This window comes from Pinus tabuliformis, chromosome Q (genome assembly GCF_031772625.1).
Source record: "Pinus tabuliformis cultivar Carrire ecotype Pingquan chromosome Q, CPIR1, whole genome shotgun sequence".
Classification (NCBI taxonomy): domain Eukaryota; kingdom Viridiplantae; phylum Streptophyta; class Pinopsida; order Pinales; family Pinaceae; genus Pinus; species Pinus tabuliformis.
The window spans coordinates 242,407,194-242,427,737 of NC_142296.1; the positions used below are offsets into that span (position 1 = coordinate 242,407,194).

Below are 20,544 nucleotides of genomic sequence, written 5' to 3' on the forward strand. Positions count from 1 at the left end.
TCACCTTGGATTCCAAAACCATCCGGCAATCCAAAGCGCAAAATGAGAACAATCCCATCACACCATGGCTATCCGGAAATGGCAAGGCTAGGCTAAAATCCACTGCCAATCTCGACAAAGTCCATGCCACTGATAACAAAAAAGCCATATACCAACATGCACATACCATGCATGTCAAAACCAACTAGGAAATCACACATGCAATTTGTTACCTGCAAGTATTCCCGCTAGAGCTGCTTAATCCTTGCCTTCCTTTGCTTTCCTTGTCCTTCTTTTATTTCCCTTTCCTTTCCTTGCTTGTTTTCTTTTTTTCTCCTCTTGGTGTTATTCTTCTCTCTGAAGCTAATTCCAAAACTGAATTGACAAAAAGGTACCAACTAGTCCTCGGAAGCCTTTTTATTAATGAGGCCTCTATTTTCTTCAATTTTCCCTTATTTTCCTTCAGTTTCCTCCTCACATGCAACTTGTGACCTTTGACCTTCATTTTCTTCTAATTTCCATTATTTTCATAAATAAAATGCCAATTAATGTCATTTTGCCTTTCTAAAGCCTTAGCCATTACCTTTGCAAATTTCCCTTAGCCATAAAACACAACAAGTAATGCCCATTAGGGTATTTTGCCCAACATTCATCTTAGAATAAGTGTCCCTTACACGTGGTCTTCTTTTACCTTTATTAACTTTTATTATATGAACTTTTAACTCGGGCCAGTTACAAAGGGCACGAATTTCCTCCGCAATGCTAGGAATTTTACTCACAAAATCAAAATTCAATAAAGCATCTCTAAGAGATGTTAACTAAACATAAACTTTAGGATCAAGAACAACCTTGGCACTGTGGCTGAGGAGAACAGAATGAGGGAAAGGCCAGTGAAGTATCTACAATATGTTGATGGGTTATAATAAAGATCAACAAGGTGAACAGTTGCACAAATCAAGATTCAGTTGACAGTTAGATAGTGGGATCTAACATTGGAAGAACTTCCAAACGTCTAACATTGGATCTTATAGTGCAGAGGAGTGCAAAGTGGCAGTGGGGGGAGTTATTCCCAGAGGGAATGCCTTACAGTGTAATTACTATAATTAATTCATTATTCATGCTCAATACGTAAAACTCTATGCCATGAACGAATGCATTCTTACACGAATTATGAATTAAAACCTAGGTTAATTAATTTAAACTTAAAATAAGATCTTAACGATTAAGAAATAATGAGTAAAGCTTAAGGGAAACAATGGATTAATATTGTATGATGATATGGTAACAATACGATGTTCAACCTTGAACTTTGAATTTGTTTTTTATTATTCTAATTATGTCATTCTATTCAATGTCATTTTCACAAATTAAAGTTATGGAAATTAATTTAAAGTTAAAAGGGGAAAAAATAGATTAAGGGGAATGATACACAAATAATATGTTACGATATGGTAATAAATTAAAAACGTTTACAATAAGTATTGACATAGTGTTATTATGATGTTAATTGTTTCTTGATTATAATATTTTGTTTGTTTGTTAGGTAATGTGAGCCCTGGGATGATTGTCATATCTAACTTGTGACTTGAATAGATTCATCTAAGCCTTCAAAATTATCTCGCAATTGCACCTTGGGTCACACCAGCGTTAAGATGGCTAGATTTTTTACCACGAAATACCTTTTCACCATAAAATACCTTAACAAAACACCCTATCACCATTTATTTTAAGCCACTTGAACTTCTTAATTATAAGATTATATAAAACATGTATCATAATTTTTCAAAATATTTTTTTATTATAAAAATGATGAAAAAGATACATGGTTACGCCGTAAAGCGTTTGCTATGAGAAAAACTTTCCTCTCAGCGTATTTGTCAACACTATGGGCCATTAAATTATAGGTTAGATGATTGAACCATCTTGAATCGTTCGATTAGGCTAAGGTAGTTGGAACACCCTAACCGCCTTATAGCCACAAATTCGATCCCTCCTGAACGGTTTCGGCTTCGCGTTGTAGTTCGACTTCGCGTTGTCAATTGCAGGCCAGGGAAACGCTATGGAGCTCTCTATTACAGTACTCTTTTAATTATCACTAGAAATGCTTGCTCCGTTACAGCCTTGGATCGTACTACAATTGTGAATGCTGCGTAGAGAAGCTCGTCTGTGAAATGTTGCGTAAAAGCTCTTCTGTGAAAGGAAAATTTACCATATCTTTGTCCTGCAATGTTTTCAATACAGGCTGATGGGCCTTGTAAAATGTAGGGCTTTCAGCTATCACAATATTCAAGCTCGCACACAAGAGTCGACCAATTGCCTGGATCTCCACTTCTCCAGTTCCGCTTCTTCCATCCACAATCCCTGCAAACATGATCATTCCATTTACAGAATCTTCACAATCAGCCACAACGCCCCAAATTGGGGACTCAAAGTTCCCTCCATCATCAGAGAGACAAAGAAGGCTTCCAAACAGTGGACGCTTATAATTCTTCAACTTCTCTACATGTATAACCAGAGTTATGCCAGAATAGCTTCCACCGAAATGGATTCCCAGAATATAACCATTTTTCCAAATCTTCAAGTGCCTTGGTGCATCCTGTAACGACTTCTTCCTTAGAGTAGAGATACCCTTCTTCAAACCCCAGAAGCAATCCTCCTGGAGCAATAAACAATAAGTGTCCATGTACACATCAATAGAGCCATAGCTTCCCTTCTTCTTAACACAAGGGAACCCCTTCAAACAATTTCTCAAAGCCTCGTCATCTGTTTGTAAACCTGTAATTTTAGGTAACAACGACATTTTATTCCATGGAAAACTAACGTTCATTTAGGAAATTGCATTTCCCGCCTAAGCGGTGAGAAAACCCAGAAGGAACTGACAATGGCAATCACAATAACTGCAAACATGATCATTGCATTCACAAAATCTTCACAATGAGCCACAACGCCCCAAATTGGGGACTCAAAGTTCCCTCCATCACCGTAGAGACAAAGAAGGCTTCCAGATAGTGGACACTTATAATTCTTCAGCTTTTCTACATGTATAGCCATAGTTATGCCAGAATAGCTTCCACAGAAATGGATTCCCATAACATAACCATTTTTCCAAATCTTCAAGTGCCTTGGCGCATCCTGTAATGACTTCTTCCTTAGAGCAGAGATACCCTTCTTCAAACCCCAGATGCAATCCTCCTAGAGCAATAAAAAATAATTTTCCATGTACACATCAATAGAGCCATAGCTTCCTTTCTTCTTGGAACCCCTTCATACAATTTCCCAAATCCTCGTATTCTGTTTGTAAACCTGTAATTTCAGGTAACAACGACATTTTATTCCATGGAAGATTAACGTTCGTTAAGGAAATTGCATTTTCCGCCTAAGCGGTGAGCAAACCCAGAAGGAACTAGTAGTGGCAATCAATGTTTTCTCCACTCTTTTTTTGAAACACCATGTCATTCAACAACGGCAAAACACCATAAACTGTTTCAGGACAATATTCTGCAAGGCGTATTATGAACTTCTTGAGCAGCTTTTCTGCTGAAGCTGAGTTGAATATATCTACAATATACTCTTTCAGAGACCGATGCATGAGAGAAGTACCACTGAAAATCCTATAGAATTTCTTCAACCTTGAAGTATATAATTCTGTCTCATTGCCATGGGAGATAATGATAACTAACTCTAATACAGAGTATACAAGATTGAAACCCGGCTTCTGTAAATTTAATACCTGCAGAAATCCAGCTGGGCATTTTCTAATATCTCACAAATTCTGGTGCCTGGAATGTCTTCTTGGTGGGTTATTATTATCCTTTATGATAATTCAGTTAGCCTAAGAGCTAGAAATACTGAAATTTTCTCTTGTCTATTGACTAAAACCTTTCTCTTGCATGTTGATTACATACTAGGTGACAATCCAAGGGCCACAAGTTACATGGTGGGATATGGACCAAAGTATCCTCGTCAGTTCCACCACATGGCTTCCTCCATTGTATCACAAAGAGGATTCAACATGTCTTAGTTGCAGAGGATATTCGATATGGTTTGATTGCTAGTGGAATGACCCTAATGTTTTATTTGGTGTTGTTGTTGCAAGACGTGATAACAATGATAACTTCGTAGATGCAAGAGACAACTATCAGTGGACAAAACCTACAACCTACAACAGTAGGCCTATGGTGGAACTTTTTGCCAGACTTTAGGGGGGGAATTGCTGGAAATGACCAGAGTCTTCCAAGTAGCCTTCTCTTATAGGATGCAATTAATTTGGTTTTAGTTTGTTTTAGTGATGATGTTGTTGGTGGTGTTCTAATGGTCGTTTCTTGAAATTGTTGTTCCTAAGCCTGGATCAGGTTCAGGTTCCCCTGCTCCAACTCATGATCTACCTCAAAATCCAAAACCTAAGCCAAAGCCCTCTCCAATAAGTAGGAGCTATACACAGATTGCTTTCCAACGATTCTGTTTATAGAGAGAGGGTTTCATTTATCGTGGAAGTCCATAGTGAGAAGCATCATTCCTACCAATTGTGCTCTCCTTTTGTTGCAGAGCATAAAATAGAGAGGACGCACACTCTGCATTGGAAATTGTTGCGACATCCACCGGCTTTAAGATTTAAAAAACTAGGTCAACATTCAAAGCCATGATCCCTGAAATTCTTGAGAATTCAATCAAAAGCCCAACATAAGTTGAACTGTCACTTGTGATGCCTTCCACATGACATATCCACACTCTGATGGGCTTGGAGATTCAATGTGTGTTCGGAAAACTCTAGCGGATGTAGGAATTTTACCAAAGGAGGTCAGTGTTTTTTATTTTTAATAAAGGATTATCAATGTTGTAGAATTACTACAGTTTTAATATTTTATTGAAACTTGTAAATGCTTAATTACCAATTATCATATCCTCAATAACAATGCAGGTCAACTATATCAATGCACATGCAACCTCAACCCAAGTAGGAGATCTGGCATAGATTAATGCTATCAAGAAGGTTTTTAAGGATACTTCTAGTATTAAAATGAATGGAATTTTACCAGAGATAAATGGATAGTTTGGGCTGCATGATAAATTTAGCAGACAATTGACATTTATATGTGGTTTGTTATCAGTTCCTCATGCAAGGTAGGGGTGGGCAAAACCTAGCAGTTCTGCAACAATACCAACAAAAAGATGGGTATTACATGTGTGCATGTGTTCAACAGAATGGAGACAACGTACAAAGAACACCAGATTTGTTTGTCTTGGCATTGATCTGTCTTCATGAATACATTATACACCTATGCTCTATCTTGATAACAAGTAACAAAGTGGACTAAATGAGTATTTCTCTGTATTCAGGTGGACTGTTGTACTCACAGAAATGGAACAATATGCATGTTGTGACAAGTGCCTTATTCCTACTCATATTCTACTCTGATTATTTGTCTTCTGTTGGCAAGCAATTGCAATGTCCTGGTAAGAATAACCTTGAGAAGGGAAGAATAGTGTGGAAGCTGACTCAAAATATGTGAAAAGCGAATTCCACAATTTGAAGATAAGGGTGATAGAACAAAAAGTAGAATTAAGATAAGTAAGAGAAAAATTGTCTCAGATCAGGAAGCGGTTGGAGATTAAAAAAAGGAGAGCAGCATGGAGGACAAGAATGAACTATTATTGAATGATGAAGCTCCTTATAGAAATTCTAATCTGTCTTTTAAAATATTGAAACATGAAATAATATAGTGAAGCAAGGCATTACATAAGGAATTAGGCTACCTTTTAGATACCTTGCTGCCCAAAAAGGCACCACCTGCCATCCTTTTTGTCATTTTGATCTATAGGATGATATCTAATAATAGTTTATGCAGGTGTCCTGGATTAGTTGTATAATATTACTAGTGGAAAAAAGGAAGATTTCCAAAATCCCATGGCATATGGAGAGTGAAGTGACACAACATATGCTCTTTGGCAATGGACTCGGAAGTTTCCTAATTGATAGCAGAATGTCAGCTATTAGCAGTCAATTCATCAGTACATGGGGTTGTGATTATACAAGTGTATTTTCATAGAATTCAATGACCCACCGAAGTTTTCTTGCAAAAAGAAATCCAGCTGGGCATTTTCTAATATCTCACAGATTCTGTTGCCTGGAATGTCTTCTTAGTGGGTTATTATTATCCATTATGATAATTCAGTTAGCGAGCTAGAAATACTGAAATTTTCTCCAATCTATTGACTAAAACCTTTCTCTTGCATGTTGATTACATACTGGGTGACAATTCAAGGGCCACAAGTTACATGGTGGGATATGGACCAAAGTATCCTCGTCAGTTCCACCACATGGCTTCCTCCATTGTATCACAAAGAGGATTCAACATTTCTTAGTTGCAAAGGATATTCGATATGGTTTGATTGCTAGTGGAAAGACCCTAATGTTTTATTTAGTGTTGTTGTTGTAGGACGTGATAACAATGATAACTTCGTAGATGCAAGAGACAACTATCAGTGGACAAAACCTACAACCTACAATAGTAGGCCTATGGTGGGACTTTTTGCCAGACTTTAGGGGGGGGAATTGCTGGAAATGACTAGAGTCTTCCAAGTAGCCTTCTCTTATAGGATGCAATTAATTTGGTTTTAGTTTGTTTTAGTAATGATGTTGTTGGTGGTGTTCTAATGGTCGTTTCTTGAAATTGTTGTCCCTCAGCCTGGATCAGGTTCAGGTTCCCCTGCTCCAACTCATGATCTACCTCAAAATCCAAAACCTAAGCCAAAGCCCTCTCCAACAAGTAGGAGTTATACACAGATTGCTTTCCAATGATTCTTTTTAAAGAGAGAGGGTTTCGTTTATTGTGGAAGTCCATAGTGAGAAGCATCATTCCTACCAATTGTGCTCTCCTTTTGTTGCAGAGCATAAAATAGAGAGGACGCACACTCTACATTGGAAATTGTTGCGGCCTACACCGGCTTTAAGATTTAAAAAACTAGGTCAACATTCAAAGCCATGATCCCTGAAATTCTTGAGAATTCAATCAAAAGCCCAACATAAGTTGCACTGTCACTTGTGATGCTTTCCACATGACATATCCACACTCTGATGGACTTGGAGTTTCAATGTGCATTCGGAAAGCTCTGGCAGATGTAGGAATTTTACCAAAGGAGGTCAGTGTTTTTGATTTTTAATAAAGAATTATCAATGTTGTAGAATTACTACAATTTTAATATTTTATTGAAACTTGTAAATGCTTAATTACCAATTATCATATCCTCAATAACAATGCAAGTCAACTATATCAATGCACATGCAACCTCAACCCAAGTAGGAGATCTGGCATAGATTAATGCTATCGAGAAGGTTTTTAAGGATACTTCTAGTATTAAAATGAATGGAATTTTACCAGAGATAAATGGATAGTTTGGGTTGCATGATAAATTTAGCAGACAATTGACATTTATATGTGTTTTGTTATCAGTTCCTCATGCAAGGTAGGGGTGGGCAAAACCTAGCAGTTCTGCAACAATACCAACAAAAAGATGGGTATTACATGTGTGCATGTGTTCAAAAGAATGGAGACAACGTACAAAGAACACCAGATTTGTTTGTCTTGGCATTGATCTGTCTTCATGAATACATTATACACCTATGCTCTATCTTGATAACAAGTAACAAAGTGGACTAAATGAGTGTTTTTCTGTATTCAGGTGGACTGTTGTACTCACAGAAATGGAACAATATGCATGTTGTGACAAGTGCCTTATTCCTGCTCATATTCTACTCTGATTATTTGTCTTCTGTTGGCAAGCAATTGCAATGTCCTGGTAAGAATAACCTTGAGAAGGGAAGAATAGTGTGGAAGCTGACTCAAAATATGTGAAAATCGAATTCCACAATTTGAAGATAAGGGTGATAGAACAAAAAGTGGAATTAAGATAAGTAAGAGAAAAATTGTCTCAGATCAGGAAGTGGTTGGAGATTAAAAAAAAAGGAGAGCAGCATGGAGGACAAGAATGGACTATTATTGAATGATGAAGCTCCTTATAGAAATTCTAATCCGTCTTTTAAAATATTGAAACATGAAATAATATAGTGAAGCAAGGCACTACATAAAGAACCAGGGTACCTTTTAGATACCTTGCTGCCCAAAAAGGCACCACCTGCCATCCTTTTTGTCATTTTGACCTATAGATGATATCTAATAATAGTTTATGTGGGTGTCCTGGATTAGTTGTATAATATTACTAGTGGAAAAAAGGAAGATTGCCAAAATCCCATGGCATATGGAGAGCGAAGTGACACAACATATGCTCTTTAGCAGTGGACTCAGAAGTTTCCTAATCGATAGCAGAATGTCGGCTATTAGCAGTCAATGCATCAGTACATGATGTTGTGATTATACAAGTGTATTCATAGAATTCAATGACCCACCAAAGTTTTCTTGCACAATTGAAATGGTCAAATTTGTGAAACAAGTAGAGGAACAAATCATGCCATAGCAGAGAATTTCAATAATTAATACATTCTATATTTCCAATCTACCAATAGTTATGTAAATATTGCAACACAATCTACCAACTTCAAGTAAACTGTTTAGAATTTTGTTTATCAGTCTTAGATGGCAGTAGTCAAGAATCGAGAATATAGAAAAATTGTATATACATATAAAGATTGTATATACAAATCAAAAAGAAAATTGTAAGTCAGCTCTAAACTATCTCGGGGTGCACAAGTAAATCCATCAGAATTGTTGGCATTTGCCAAGTCACACGTGTAGACCATTGATCACCTAAATTTGATCTGAGAACCAATGTCTTCTCGGTGGGTTATGATTATTCACGATGACAGTCTAAGAGCTAGAAATACTGAAATTTTCTCCAATCTATCGGCTAAAACCTTTATCTTGTTGGTTGATTACACATTGGGTGACAATCCAAGGGCCACAAGTTATATCGTGAGATATGGACCAAAGTATCCTCGTCCGGTCCACCACAGGGTTTCCTCCATTGTATCAAACAAAGAGGATTCAACCTTTGTTAGTTGCAAAGGAGGATATTCTATATGGTTCGATTGCTAGTGAAATGACCCTTACCATATCTTTCTCCTGCAATGCTTTCAATACAGGTCGATAGGCCTTGTAAAATGTAGGCCTTTCAGCTATCACAATATTCGAGCTCGCACACAAGAGTCGGCCAATTGCCTAGATCTCCACTTCTCCAGTTCCGCTTCTTCCATCCACAATCCCTGCAAACATGATTCACAGAATATTCACAGTGAGCCACAACGCCCCAAATTGGGGTCTCAAAGTTCCCTCCATCATTGGAGAGACAAAGAAGGCTTCCGGACAAAGGACACTTATAATTCTTCAGCTTCTTTACATGTATAGCCACAGTTATGCCAGAATAGCTTCCACCGAAATGGATTCCCAGAACATAACCATTTTTCCAAATCTTCAAGTGCCTTGGCGCATCCTGTAACGAATTCTTCCTTAGAGCAGAGATACCCTTCTTCAAACCCCATAAGCAATCATCCTGGAGCAATCGGAAATAAGTGTCCATGTACACATCAATATAGCCATATCTTACCTTATTCTTAGCACAAGGAAACCCCTTCAAACGATTTCCCAGAGCCTTGTCATTTGTTTGTAAACTTGTAATTTCAGCTAACAACGACATTTTATTCCCTGGAAGATTAGCTTTTGTTAAGGAAATTGCATTTCCCGCCGAGTGGTGAGCAAACCCACAAGGAATTAAAAGTGGCAATAAATGTTTTCTCCACTTTTTTTTTGAACCACCATGTCATTCAACAACGGAAAAACATCATAAAATGTTTCAGGACAGTATTCTGCCAGGCATATCATCAACTTCTTGAGCAGCTTTTCTGCTAAAGCTGAGCTATATATATCTACAATATACTCTTTCAGAGACCAGTGCAAGAGAGTAGTACCACTGAAAAGTCTATAGAACTACTTCAACCTTGCAGTATATAATTATGCCTCGTTGCCATGAGAGATAATGTTAACTAACTCTAATACAGAGTATAAAAGATTAAAACCTGGCTTCTGCAAATTTAATACCTACAGAAATCAAGCTGGGCATTTTGTGATATTTCGCAGAACATTGCTTCTGGTGCCTGCTTGGCATTGGCTCAAAAGTGTCTCCAAGTAAAAAGATAAATCTTTTGAACTTCTTGGCGTGCATTGCACTAAGAGGGCATAAATTGCCCTTGGCTTGTCTGGCGATTCATTGGAAACAAATTCAAAAATATCCCCTATTTCTAGCTGGAGCATGCCTGTCTCTCTGAATGATGAAGCTCCTTATTGAAATTCTAATCCGCCTTTTAACATGTTGAAACATGAAATAGTATAGTGAAGCAAGACAGTACATAAGGAACTAGGCTACGCTTTTAGACACGCTGCTTCCCAGAAAGGCACCACCTACCATCCTTTTTGTCATTTTGATCTATAGGATTATATCTAATATTAGTTTATGCGGTTGTCTTTTGTATTAGATGTATAATATTACCACTGGAAAAAAGAAAGATTCTTAAAATTCCATGGCATATGGAGAGTGAAGTGGCACAACACATGCTCTTTGGTAATCGACTCAGAAGTTTCCTAATCGATAACAGAATGCGGACCATTAGCAGTCAACGCATCAGCACATGGTGCTGTGATTATACAGGGATATTGGCATAGAATTCAATGACCCACTAAAGTTTTCATTCAAACCGAAATGGTCAAATTTGTGGAACAAGTGGAGGAAAAAATCATGCCATAATAGACGATTGCAATAGCTTATTCATTCTATATCTGCAATGTAAATGGGAATGTTATGTAAATATTGCAGGGTCATAGTGAGAAGCATAGTTCCTCCCAACTATGATCTTCTCTTGTTGCAGAGCAGAAAATAGAGAGGACCCACACTCTACATTGGCAATTGTTGCGCCATCCACTCGCTTTAAGATTTAAAAAATTAGGTCAACATTCAAACCACGATCCCTGAAATTCTTGAGAATTCAATCAAAAGCCCAACATACGCTAAACTGTCACTAGTGATGTTTTCCACATGACCGATCCACTCTCTGATGGACTTGGAGTTTCAATGTGCATTCGGAAAGCTCTGGAAGATGCAGGAATTTTACCAGACGAGGTCAGTGCTTTTGGTTTTTTAATAAAGGATTATCAGTGTTGTATTATTACTACAGTTTTAATATTACATTGAAACTTGTAGATGCTTAATGACCAATTATTGTATCCTCAATAACAGTGTAAGTCAACTATATCAACGCATATGCAACCTCAACCCAAGTAGGAGATTTGGCGGAGATTAAAGCTATCAAGAAGGTTTTTAAGGATACTTTTGGTATTAAAATGATGGAATTTTATGAAAGGTAAATGGATAATTTGGGATGCATTATAAATTTAGCAGGCAATTGACATTTATGTGTGGTTTGTGACCAGTTCCTCATGTAAAGTAGGGGTGGGACCTAGCAGTTTTGCAACAATACCAACAAAAAGATGAGTATTAAGTGTGTGCATGTGTTAAGAAGAATGGAGACAACATACAAAGAACACCAGCTTTGTTTGTCTTGACATTGATCTGTTTTTATGAATACATTATACAACTATGCTCTATCTTGATAACAAGTCACAAAGTGGACTAAAGGAGTGTAGGAGTGTTTCTCTGTATTCAGGTGGACTATTGTACTCGCAGAAATGGAACAATATGCATGTTGTGACAAGTGCCTTGTTCCTACTCATAGTCTATATTGATTATTAGTCTTTTGCTGGCAAGATGGATAGTTTGGGTTGCAAGATAAATTTCGCAGAAAATGACATTTATATTTGGTTTGTGATCAATTCCTCATGCAAGGTAGGGGTGGGAAAAACCTAGCAGTTATGCAACAATACCAACAAAAAGTTGGGTATTGCATGTGTGCATGTGTTTAGAAGAACAAAGACAATTTACAAAGAACACCAGTTTTATTTGTCTTGACATTGATCTGTCTTCATGAATACATTATACACCTATGCTTTATCTTGATAACAAGTCACAAAGTGGACTAAAGGAGTGTTTCTTTGTATTCATATAGCATAGTTCAAAGCCTTGAATTCACTCTCATTAATAAATTCCAAATCTTTGACTTGTGACTCTGAGGAATGTGGCCTTCATCAAGGCTTAAAACACCTGGACTCTTTATAAGGTACCTTCCTATCTGCTTTGTCTCTTCAGACATTTTGACATTTTCTTCATGGGTGAAAGTGTAAAACAAAGAGTAGCTTCATATCAACACACTTTCCTTCTTATGCCACTCATGTAGCATTTTTATGTTGTAAATATTACATACATGTCTCGGTGCTTTACATGACACAAACATTACAAATCCTCTAAAAGGGGACTCCCTTATTGTGAAGTCTCTTAATTGTGAAATCCCTTAATGGGCTCAGAATATAAACATGAATGATAACATTCCACTTTCTCTTTGCCATCTATAGAGTATTCTTTTGGGGTTAATGATTAATGGTTTGCAATTGGAAACAAACTCAGATAATTTTGTACGCAAATTTCTTCTTCTATGCTATTGTTTCCTATGCTATTGTTTCCTATGCTACCGCCTTACGGCGTTTCCTTTGCAACGTGTGGTGCAAATGCTAGTTAATAATATTATTAAGTAGGTCGATAGGCCTTCCTACTTTTACCCTACTCTGTTCGATCAGGTGAGACACTTTCAACTGTTGATTTGAAGTGTCACTGCTTTTTCCAAATATCTGTTGAGTTGCCTTCTTTTCGCCTCCGAGTTCTGTTGTGCGATCAGTGGCATGGCAAAATATTTTTACGGATTTTTCCATTCTTTGATATTTTTACTGCTTTTTCCCATTCTTTTATCTATCCCTGCTCCCTCGTTGTTGTCAAATTCGTAGAACGTTGCCTCTCACCCCAACCCCGAACCCCAATCCCGTATATGCCCAAATCTTCCAATTCAAAAACAAACGCGGAATCGAACTCGGGACTGGCTGCGGCGTCGCTGGAATGGGCCTGGCCCTGCTCGGCCTCAATGTGGTCCTGACCGAACTGGGATTCAGCGTTGGAAGAGTGAAGATTTCTCAGCTCTATTGGAACAAAGAGAAGTAGATTCAGGTACTGAAGCCTCCATTTGATTTCATTGTTGTCACGGATGTTGTTTATTTGGAGAATACTGTGGAGCCTTTGATTTCCACCATGAATGCCCTTTCTGGAGCGAATACTGTAATTCTATTAGGTTATCAGATACGATCTCCAGAAGCCCATCAACTTTTTTGGCAGATTTGTCCTAATTATTTCACTGTGGAGAAAGTACCCCATGAGGATTTGCATCCGGAGTATGCGTATGAAGAAACTGATGTGTATATTCTCAGGAAAAAAATGACCTAAGTGTGGGTAAAACAAGGTTTTCCAGGGTTTAGGGGTGGGGCGCAAATTGTATATGGGTTATAAAGTAGAGGGCGCATAAAGTACCTGGTCCTGTTATGCAAAAACTCTGATCAGATTGCCACTGGGGAAATCTTAGGCAGATCCTATTTCCGGAACTGGGTTGTCCAATTTTGTTCCGCCGCAGGACAACGTTGCAGCTTTTGAAGTCGACATTCTTCTTTATGTGTGCGAGCATGAAGCCTCCCAGGCGAAAGGCGGCCGAAGAAGGCCAGAAAAAGGGTCACTATCATCTCCTTAACTGGTCATCGTCTTTATTTTCTTGATTTTCCAGATGGCAATGATTGGTTTGCGCAGTCAAGACTGTGGAACACTGGCGTTTATATTTGCTACTTCTTTGATTTTGAATGGGGATAATGCTCTGGCATTGCAGGTCTGGGTTTTGTTTTTTGTGGTTCTGTTATAGCTCATGAATGGGGAACTTTGAATGCAGCCTTTTGAGTTTTAGCTTTTGATTCTAATTGTATGTGTTTTGTCTGATGCTGCGTTTTGGGGCCATGGGGCTTTGAAACAGTTTTTTGAGGCTCGCCCTTTCATTCCTATGGCGTATATGTTTCTGGAATTGGATTCGAGGCCTGTGGATTGGTACTCTATTTTTCAAATTGCTTATATCATTTTAAACCTATTTTATTTTTGTTATAATTTTGACAGGGTTTAACTCATTTAGCTGTTTGGATTGGAACAAATTGAAATGATGTAAGTATCATATTGCTCTTCGGAATTCTCTAGAATGAGGTTAAAATTGTTACAGTATTATTTTTTAATTGCAGCCTGTTTGGCTTTATGGCACCCTGTAGCTTATTTTTATCGAACTGGTAACAGCATCGCAAACTCGTGTTCAGTTTTAAATCATGATATTGTATCTGTTCTCGATTTCTAAAGACGTTGAAATGAGCCTCCTCAACTGTTGTGGTTTTAATTGATTGCGTAATCAGTGTTAAATTGTGAGGGTATATATGTTTGCAGTTTTTATTGATTTAAGTAGTAATTTCTCCAGTAGGGATGTATCCTTTCCTGTTGGCTTTTATAGAAGGGGGTTGTGTGATTTGGTTTTATATATAGAGAAGTGCTTCTTTTTTCGTTTTAAGTTATTATACATACATAAAAAGTATAGCTTTTTCTTAGTTTTTGGAATGTTTTGAATCATCTAATTGGAATCAAACTAATTTATCCATAGGTTAAATTAGCAGAGACCAAACACATTCAGGATGAAGGTATAGTTTTTGGAATGTTTTGAATCATCTAATTGGAATCAAACTAATTTATCCATAGGTCAAATTAGCAGAGACCAAACACATTCAGGATGAAGGTAGAAAAAGCTGATCATAAGTTAAAATAGTAGAGATTATGTTTCCAAAGATGAAAAAAAAAAAACAAAACAAAACAAAACAAACTGACTGATCTATAGTTTAAAATGGCAAAGATCATCCAAATCCGAACGTGAGACTTAAGATGGCAGAGATCATCCAAGTCCAAATGTGAGACTTAAAATGGTAGATATCATCTGATTCCAAATGTGAGATGAAGATGGAAATAGAAAAAAAATGATCTATCCATGATTTAAAATGACAGATCATCCAATTCTAAATGTAATTGTTAGAAAGAATGTGACTGTCAGTTTAAAATGGCAAAGATCATCCGATTAGATAGTTTAAAATGGCAGAGACATCCAATTCCAAATGTGAATGTTAGAAAGAATGAGACTCTCATAGTTTAAAATGGCAGAGATCATCCAATTCCATAGTTTAAAATGACAGAGACATCCAATTCCAAATGTGAATGTTAGAAAGAATGTGTCTATCATAGTTTAAAATGATAGAGATCATCCAATTCCAAATTTGATTGTTAGAAAGAATGAGACTGTCATAGTTTAAAATGGTAGAGATCATCCAGTTCCATAGTTTCAAATGACAGAGATCATCCAACTTCAAATGTGAATGTTGAAAAGAATGTGACTGTCATAGTTTAAAATGGCAGAGATCATTCAATTCCATGGTTTAAAAGGACAGAGACATCCAATTCCAAATGTGATTGCTAGAAAGAATGTGACTGCCATATTTTAGAATGGCAGAGATCATCTAATTCCATAGTTTAAAATGACAGATCATTCAATTCCAAATGTGATTGTTAGAAAGAATGTGATTGTCATAGCTCAATTCCAAATGTGATTGTTAGAAAGAATGCGACTGTCATAGTTTAAAATGGTAGAGATCATCCAATTCCATAGTTTAAAATGACAGATAATCCAATTCCAAATGTGATTGTTAGAAAGAATGTTACTATCATAGTTTAAAATGGCAGAGGTCATCCAATTCCATACTGTAAAATGGCCGAGATCATCCAATTCCATACTGTAAAATGGCCGAGATCATCCATCTCCAAATCTGAGACGAAGATGGAATTAGAAAACCTGATCTATCCATAGTTTAAAATGGCAGAGCATTCAATTCCAAATGGTGGTTCTGTGGTCAGAGAAACCTAGAGAGGTGCATGATTTTGTGCTGCAGAACATTTTAGGAGGTAGTAGTTCTGGTAGGCTTCTTTCTCATTCCATTGAGGACTGTATCATAACGAGAATCAACCGACAGGGCAATGCAGTTCATGGATGTTATAAGAATTTGACTAGAGTGTGGGCAGATCTGGGAGACTATGGTAGTGCAAATATGCTTTTAATTGGTACTTCAAATGTGGTCAGGGTTAGAAATCAAGATGGAAATGTCATTTGCCCCATTCCCTACCAATATCATGTGCAGGCTTCTCATGGGCAACTAGAGACCTATCTCTTGCCTTATTTGGAATGTTTGGAATCGGTGCCATGTATTCCTGAATTTGTAAAGAATTTTCCATTTAGCCTGGAGACGGAACTCAGTTGGCAACGGTCTCAATTCGAAGAGGGCAGGGTTATTCCACCACAGAGTCATGGAATTATAAACAACTGGAATATGTTTCCGAGCAGTGTAACTGAATCTTCTAATTCTCAGTTGCATCAATTTAATACTCAATGCCTTGGGATTAGTAATACTGCCCAACATTTTCCCATTACAAGAACAAACATCTCATTCTCGCAGTCAGTTCCACCTGCTGCTAACTTCGGTATTTTTGAAATGTATCACGGAATCTCATCAAGGGTATTCTTGGGTTTCAATGATCATATACAGAATTATATCAACATTAATTATATGAGGGAACTGATTAAGCTGAGTGATGACAATATGAAATATGCGAGGGAACTAAATCGGGGGAAGGTTGATTTGCATAACGTGGCCTGTGAGAAGGAAAAATTGGAAAAGAAGCTGCAAGAAAGGGAGGACTATCTACAAAAAGCGGTAGATGCCTTGAGAAAAGTAACTGAAGAAAAGAAAAAGGCAGAAGAGAAAAATGCTGACATATCAAAAACATTTGTAGAAAGGGGTAGGGCTTTGAAACAGGTGAAATTGGAGAAGAACTTAGCAATAAAACAGAGAGAACATTATTTGTTCTTTGCGGGGCACTGTCCAAGTTCTGCAAGAAAAGTTAGGAAGCTTTGAGAAGAAACTTAGAAAGAGAGAGAGAAAAATATTTGTCAAGATGGAAGCTGAGAAAGAAACGGCTCAAGTTCGTTCTACTTTGACAACTATTCCTGAACTGAAACAAGAAGAAAACTCTATGTTTGGAGAACAAAGGCTGATTAAAGAATCGAGGCAGCAATGGAAAGTAAAACATCAGTTAAAAACTGATCAGTGTATGTTGGTAATTAGTCCAGAGGCTCAACAGTCGACAGTGGAACCTTGTCAACAAATCAGTAACAAGGGAAAAAGTTCTCATATGAGTGGAGATGAGAGCACAAGTGATAGAAGTCATTTACTTCTTACAAGTGATGCTGAGGCTCTGCATTGTTCTATTTGTATGGAGGAGTGGACAACTGCAGGGGATCACCGTATATGGTATGTGCAATAATGCCACTGAGAAAGGCCATTCTACTTTTTGTTGTGTCAAGACTCAAAACTATTAGCAAAGTCAAGCAATGTTTTCTTTGACATTCAAAGACTTGAACACTACTTTCAATCATTAAAATAATGTATACGACATATAATCTTGATAATGAGTGAAATCAGTACTTCTAATGCTTTTGGGAAAGAAAATTACTGAAACGTTGGTATAAGCTGGTTATGTGCAGAAGCCACAAATTGTCATAAAAACATAGAGAGTGCTGCAGGAGGTATAAGCTTTCAACTTGTAAGAAATTTACATCTGTGTTCTTTATAATTTGATGTGTATCTCAAAAGAAATGAAAATAGAGATTATCCACCTTTTTCATGTCTAGTTTGTCAACCATTACAATTCTGAAACACCATAATCTCCAATAGAGCAGCCTAAATAATCTTGTCCTTTTTAAAATTGAAAATAGCTTTCTATTATCAAAAAATCATTATGTTGCAAATGCTTTTTACATTGAAAGGAAGATTCGCTGCAAAGCAAGGCTCAGATTTTCTGGTCACACAGCCTATTGTGGTGAAGTTACGGTAGAGTTCATCACAAAATCTCAGTATCACATTAGTTGCAACAAATAATCATGTGAGAGTAAACCTTTGCATAGAACTCTTTAGGGAAGGAGTTCACTGTCGATTTTGTTTTCCATGACTGATTGTCCCAATTCTCTCTTTCCTCAGTTGTTTCTTCAAGAGTGAAGCGACCAGCTTCCGTCAGTACTAGTAGTCTTCTGTTAGTTTGATGTTTATGTCTTGTTATCAGAAATCATATAAATTATCTTTTTCCTTGCATCAAAATGTTTTATTCATTTTATAAGAGCTTTCAAATGTCCAAAGACTGACAATTGAAAAATGAAAATGCAGCTCCCTTGCTTGTGGACACATGTTTGGCATGTTTTGTATTAGAAAGTGGCTTCAGCTACATGCGAATAACATTGGCAAGGTAAGATTATTCAACCTCGCAATTGTTGATTTCCATGGTCTTGATGTTAAATGAACTGGTAAGGCTATGAAGTTTTTCAAAAAGATTAAGTTTCTATGTTTTTGTTGCAACCAAATCTTGGGAATTGTAATTTTCTATTTCTGTAAACGTGTAGTGTCCACAATGCAATAACAAGGATGAGCTGGATGACATCATAATTCTTTATGCCCCAGTTATAGCTGTCACTGCTCAACAATAGTGGCAGATCAGTCGTCTTTGTTGCAATACCCACAGTTTTCTATCATCAAGAAACAGCTGAAGATAATTTTTTGAAGGCATTAGAAGGCTACTCCCTCCCCAATTCCCATAAATATTTATTTGGTGAAGGGTAAAGGTTTTGACAGAAAGGAAAACTTGCGAAATTCTAAGGCTCTTTTAATTTATGTAATGCGCCTGAAAGCTCTTTTAATTTATGTCATGCACCTGAACATCATTTGCTTTCTAATTTTGTATCAGTAACACGATGCTCATCAAAGAAGCACAAAGCATTAATTAAAAGAACAGAAAGTTAAACAGAAAAAAGCTAATTACAAATCTGGATCATTTCCGCTTTACCTGGGGAAATTGTTACCCAATTTTGTTGATTTTAAAAAGATCTACCCTTTTCAATGAAGGATGTAATAGTCTTAGGTTCTTGGTATGGATCTGCATGTTTTGTATTATTTAAGTATAGACAAACGTCTTCTAATGTGAAATGATGTAATACTCTTAGGTTCTTTGTGTGGACCTGCATGTTTTGTATTAATAATAATGGACAAACATCTTCTAATGTGAATATTAATAATGGACAAACATCTTCTAATGTGAAATGCTTGAACTAGGGACATAACACTTTATCTTGTTAAAGAGATTTGAAGCAGAAGCACTAGTGCAAACGATATCATGAGAAACAAGCATGTGGAGGTTAAAGAGATTTGAAGCAAAAGCACTACTGCAAATGATATCATGAGAAACATGCATGTGGAGGTGAATAAAGTTCTTCATCAAAGTAACATGAGCATTTGAAAGCAGGGGTTGTTAAATGTTCTATGTTTTTGTCTTTCCTATTTTTGATATATTTTTTGAATGGGATGCATCCAAGCATTGAAATTTCAGAAGTTGGGTTTATTGTGCATATGAAATGGCATGTGTTCATGCTTTTGAAATTTTACTCAGAGAAAAGAAAAGATGGATTTGGTATTGCATTTGAATGAGATGTATTCTTCGTATATGCTTGGCCATCTATAGAGGTTTCTTGATTTTGGGTAATTAACTTACTCTAAAATGAAATAAGACATTCAATGTGTTCCTGAAAAGTAATTGCAGAATGATCCAGTCCAAGAAAACAAAATTTTCTACAAACCAATTAACTCTTCTAGAAAAATTCAACAATTCCAATTTAATAATCCTATCGGCCTCTCTTTGTACTTTTGGGACAATTACTAATTAAAAACAAAATTAAAAAAATAAAAACATAATTGTATATAGATTTTTCGAAACAACAATAATATTAATATAAAAATAATTGTATTTCAATTCAAAACATTTTCGCCAAGTGATAAAATAAAACACATTTATTAAATCGACTTTTAATTTCAAGATTTTAACAAAAAATTATAAGTGGACATGAATACAAGCTTGTGGCCGTCACTATATTTTGTTAAGGAAAAATTGTATTTCAAATCAAGTTTACATTTTTTAAAGAAGTTGCTGATTTGATGATTTCAATCAAAATTAAGTGAACAGGATTATATGTATACTACCAAGGCTATAATTTATTGTATTTTTTTTAATTAACTTATAAGAAATGATAAATTAAACAAATTTATAAAATTTATTCATAACTCCAAAATTTTAACGAATACTAATTAGAAAAAACACCCACACACCACTCTAACCAAACCATTTACGCTTAAAGAGTAACATTAGACAACAGAAAAGACAACAGATCTGGTATCCTAGACATTCGAACGCTCGCCGATCAAAGTCCATCCAAAGGTGTGGGCGGGATCCCTTGTAAATCTCTAAAACTCTACAACTGTACAGAGGGCACGAATTTCCTTGGCAATGGTAGGAATGTTATTTGCAAAATCAAAATTCAATAAAGTATCTCTAAACTTTGGGATGAAGCACAATTTTGGCATCGTCGCTGAGGAGAACAAAATGAGAAGAGTTCAGTAAAGTACTTGCAAG

General features: G+C 36.6%; 2 protein-coding genes across 3 annotated transcripts; one reads left to right on the forward strand and one right to left on the reverse strand.

Moving 5' to 3' along the window:
- Nucleotides 1-2,110: 2,110 nt before the first annotated feature.
- LOC149219087 (uncharacterized) lies at nt 2,111-2,779 on the reverse strand. Its single transcript, XM_089386701.1, has one exon. The coding sequence runs from the start codon at nt 2,777-2,779 to the stop codon at nt 2,111-2,113; it is 669 nt and encodes a 222-aa protein (XP_089242827.1).
- Nucleotides 2,780-12,871: 10,092 nt separating this feature from the next.
- Nucleotides 12,872-18,853, forward strand: LOC149219088 (uncharacterized). 2 transcript variants are annotated; one of them, XM_089384253.1, is made up of 3 exons: nt 12,872-14,007; nt 18,255-18,333; nt 18,488-18,853. In XM_089384253.1, exons 1-3 carry the CDS (start codon nt 13,964-13,966, stop codon nt 18,569-18,571), a joined length of 207 nt encoding a protein of 68 aa, XP_089240379.1. In that variant the 5' UTR covers nt 12,872-13,963; the 3' UTR covers nt 18,572-18,853. The 2 variants fall into 2 exon arrangements, 1 of the variants encoding a protein (XP_089240379.1); XR_016249211.1 differs by lacking the exon at nt 12,872-14,007 and having other exon boundaries at nt 14,046-18,333.
- The last annotated feature ends 1,691 nt before the right edge of the window (nt 18,854-20,544 follow it).